The following is a 4,091-nucleotide window of genomic DNA, read 5'->3' on the forward strand; positions in this document are numbered from 1 at the left end:
TGAGAGTTCTTTTTTTTTTTTTTTTTTTTTTTTTTTTTTTTGTCTTTTGTCTTTTTTCCGTGTCCGGCAACGGATCGCAACCCTCAGTGTTGCCCCCGTACCGGACCGGGGACCGGCAACGGGATCGCAAGCCTCGGTGCTGCTCCCGCGCCTCGCTCAACCAGTGAGCGGGAACCGGTCTATACGTGGGATCCGAACCCTCGGACGGGAGCGCCGCCGCGCTTCCCAAGCGGCGCACTATCCAGTGCGCCACTGGGCCGGCCCGAGAGTTCTTTTGAATTGGGTTCATATATGGTTCAGTTTTGTATCCTTGTGTGTAGATAAGTATTATGTCATCAAATTACATTTGTTCAAAATAATGAGCCTATCACATATCTTTATTTTTCAATTTCTTCTCATCCATAGGGTCACCCTTATATTCACCCTAACATTTTTAAGGAATCAAATGAAAGTAGGAGACTTCTTTATCTTCTTAGAGTTTGATATAGTCATCCAAGGCAAATGTAGCAGTAATTCTTTAGCAATTATATTGTGCAGGGGAAAGCTGGTGGAAAAGAGGGAAGAGGTGAAAGAGTAAGAGAATAATGGAGGATTGAATTTGAAAAGGGTAGTAGAACAATGGCAGAGAGACAGATTAATTTCCATGTGAAATTATCTGGTTTTATGGGAGGTGTCTCCAGTTTTTTAAAGCAAAGTGGGAGAATAAAGTCATAACCCATTTACCTATCTAGAAAGCATTTTTATTTATTTTTACTAAAATTTATCCTGCCAAATGCAATTTTATACAGCTTTTAGATGATTGAACAATATGGGAAACATTAAAAATTTCTGTGTGGATAACTGCCGACTATAAGGTGTGATATTAAACTGGGTGATTCATGGATAATACTTGAAGTATTCATTTTTTTTTAACTGCTGGTTATGTTGGTTGAAATGTGTACTGACCAGGTGGTTGCTGATTTTATTTTTAAAGTCAACTATATTTGAGTTAGCAGAATATAACAGCTGGAAATATTTTACTACTAAAATTGTTTAAGCCAGAAGCCCAAAGATAAAATGTTTTTTGGTTCAGGGAAGATTACATTTTAATTTACAGAGGAACATCTTTAATTGAGAGTACAACAGAAAAGTAGAAAACAGTATTATTTTTGTCAGCATATCAGTGTGAATTTTAAAACAATGATTTCTATTAAAAACAGTATTTTATGTCATAGGACATTTTGTTCAATGAATTATTCTCTTGGGAAAACTCATCTTTTTTCCTATTAATGATAAAAATGAATGGGACACATCATAATGGAATTATTATTAATTCTTTACCAGAAGAGAGAAAAATTACATGATGAAGAAGAAAGAAAAAGTGCGTGGGTTAGCCAAGAGAGACAGAAAACGCTGGATAGACTTCGAACATTTAAACAGGTAATAAAAATATGGTCCTTTTATTGTTTTTTATTGCTTTTAAAATAGAGCTACATATACATTCCTATGCATGATTTCTTTGTATGAGAAAAACTTGGTTTCCCCTTATTTATTTAGAAAATATTATAACCATGGCAGTCCTTTTTTAATTGTTTTGGTTGCATCGCTGTCTTTCCTCTCTTTTTTCCAGAATTAATTCTCTTGTCATCCTTGGCCCACAGCTTCAGTAGTATAAGAGGAATGATCATGGCCTCTGGAAAGCCTGGGTTCCTCTTGAGTTTTATAAAAATAGTTAATTCACTACCGACTACCCAGTTCAAGCATCAGCTTGTTATTCTGAATACATCAACCTGTGGTGGTAATATATGGAAACGACCATTAGCAGAATTAGAGGGTGGATCAACACATGTGAGAAATGCTTGAGCAGTGCTCTTGCCAGGCCAACCCATGACTATGGACACTGATATCACAGCACCTAAACATCTCAGAATCGTGCTTAAGCCTCGTGATTCTAGTTAAAGTGCTCTGTAGCCTTACTTCAGTCATTTGTGCTGAAGGATCAAAGTCCTCTCAGTATTACAATGCAAAAACGGGGTGGGGGAGTGGACATCCTTAACACAAGAAGCAGCCTTGTATTGAGAAAGCGTTTTCTACCAAATGACATTAATGCTAGATTTTACTATAGTAAAACATGAAAGATGAGTGTTCTGTATATCAATCAAAAAATTTTATTCCCTCTCCTGTATTCTATCATAAAATGAATATATTGTTACTAGAGCTTTTTTTAAGTGTCAAGCAACCTGTTTAAAAAGAACATTAATGTTTTAATTTTTTTTATCTGTAAGCATTTAATGAAAATATATAGGAAACTAAAAATAGTTTTTTAGCTTTCTGCATGAGAGTAGTGCATATATTTGACATTGTTTTGTATTTTACATGCTACTGATTTTTTTTCATTTATTTATTTATTTATTATTATTATTTTTGACTGGTAAGGGGATCACAACCCTCGGCATGGTGTGGTCCGCACCACGCTCAGCCAGTGAGCGCACAGGCCATCCCTATATAGGATCCGAGCCCGCGGCCTTGGTGCTCCCAGCACCGCACTCTCCCGAGTGAGCCACGGGGCTGGCCCTGATTTTTTCCATTTAAATTAATAATTTTATTTATTAAATATGTTTTTTTTTTTTTTTTTTTTTTTTTTTTTTTTTTTCCGTGTCCNTAGTAAAACATGAAAGATGAGTGTTCTGTATATCAATCAAAAAATTTTATTCCCTCTCCTGTATTCTATCATAAAATGAATATATTGTTACTAGAGCTTTTTTTAAGTGTCAAGCAACCTGTTTAAAAAGAACATTAATGTTTTAATTTTTTTTATCTGTAAGCATTTAATGAAAATATATAGGAAACTAAAAATAGTTTTTTAGCTTTCTGCATGAGAGTAGTGCATATATTTGACATTGTTTTGTATTTTACATGCTACTGATTTTTTTTCATTTATTTATTTATTTATTATTATTATTTTTGACTGGTAAGGGGATCACAACCCTCGGCATGGTGTGGTCCGCACCACGCTCAGCCAGTGAGCGCACAGGCCATCCCTATATAGGATCCGAGCCCGCGGCCTTGGTGCTCCCAGCACCGCACTCTCCCGAGTGAGCCACGGGGCTGGCCCTGATTTTTTCCATTTAAATTAATAATTTTATTTATTAAATATGTTTTTTTTTTTTTTTTTTTTTGTCTTTTTTCCGTGTCCGGCAACGGATCGCAACCCTCAGTGTTGCCCCCATACCGGACCGGGGACCGGCAACGGGATTGCAAGCCTCGGCGTTGCTCCCGCGCCTCGCTCAGCCAGTGAGCGGGAGCCGGTCTGTATGTGGGATCCGAACCCTCGGACGGGAGCGCCGCCGCGCTTCCCAAGCGGCGCACCATCCAGTGCGCCGCCGGGCCGGCCCTATTAAATATGTTTTAATCATGTAATTTTGAACAGTTGACTTCTTCTTAAGTAGATAAGGGGACAACGCCTTAATAACAGAATTGATAAATAACAAAGGGGTTCGTGATAAAGGTATTAGGTATTGGAATTTTACTTTTCTGTATAATTTTATTCAGGAGTTTTCTCTGAAAATCACAAAACATCCAAAATAACATCTTTTATTTGAAGAAGAAACTAGGCATTTGTTCATAAATTGTTTTAATATAATTAATTATAATAACTTCTGATATTTTAGAGATATCCTGGGCAAGTCATACTTAAATCAACCAGATTACGACTGGCTCATGCAAGAAGAAAAAGTGCAGCAAGTCCTGTGTCCCTTGAGGTCCAGTGTGACTCTCTACCAGAAGTGTTGCAGATAGAAGAGAAAACTGAAGAGATGGGAGAAGGAAGAGGCAAGTTTGGGTCATCACAGACAACAGAACCCCAGAGCCTTGCACAACTTGAAGATACTTCATTAGCACAACTTGAAGCCACTTCATTACCTCTCAGTGGGGTTACCTCTGAACTGCCTCCCACTGTCTCTCTTCCACTTTTGAATAATAATGAACTTGAACCATGTTTTGTTAGCATAGATCCACTCCCACCACCTCTTTATCCATCACCACCTCCTCCCCCACCACCCCCGCCCCCCGCCCTACCGCACATCCCCCATGGCCGGGGAGCAGAGGTTAAT

General features: G+C 38.0%; 1 protein-coding gene across 1 annotated transcript in view; it reads left to right on the forward strand.

Annotated features, from left to right (window-relative positions):
* The window catches only part of LOC103591652 (junction-mediating and -regulatory protein), a 52,520-nt gene that overhangs the window by 40,437 nt on the left and 7,992 nt on the right, over positions 1 to 4,091 (forward strand). The window contains exons 7-8 of the mRNA XM_008574146.1: positions 1,324 to 1,419; positions 3,651 to 4,038. Of these exons, the coding sequence (XP_008572368.1) occupies positions 1,324 to 1,419; positions 3,651 to 4,038 (484 nt within the window). The remainder of the gene's footprint in view (positions 1 to 1,323; positions 1,420 to 3,650; positions 4,039 to 4,091) is intronic.

Source organism: Galeopterus variegatus, unplaced genomic scaffold, assembly GCF_000696425.1.
Source record: "Galeopterus variegatus unplaced genomic scaffold, G_variegatus-3.0.2 Scaffold1000, whole genome shotgun sequence".
Lineage (NCBI taxonomy): Eukaryota > Metazoa > Chordata > Mammalia > Dermoptera > Cynocephalidae > Galeopterus > Galeopterus variegatus.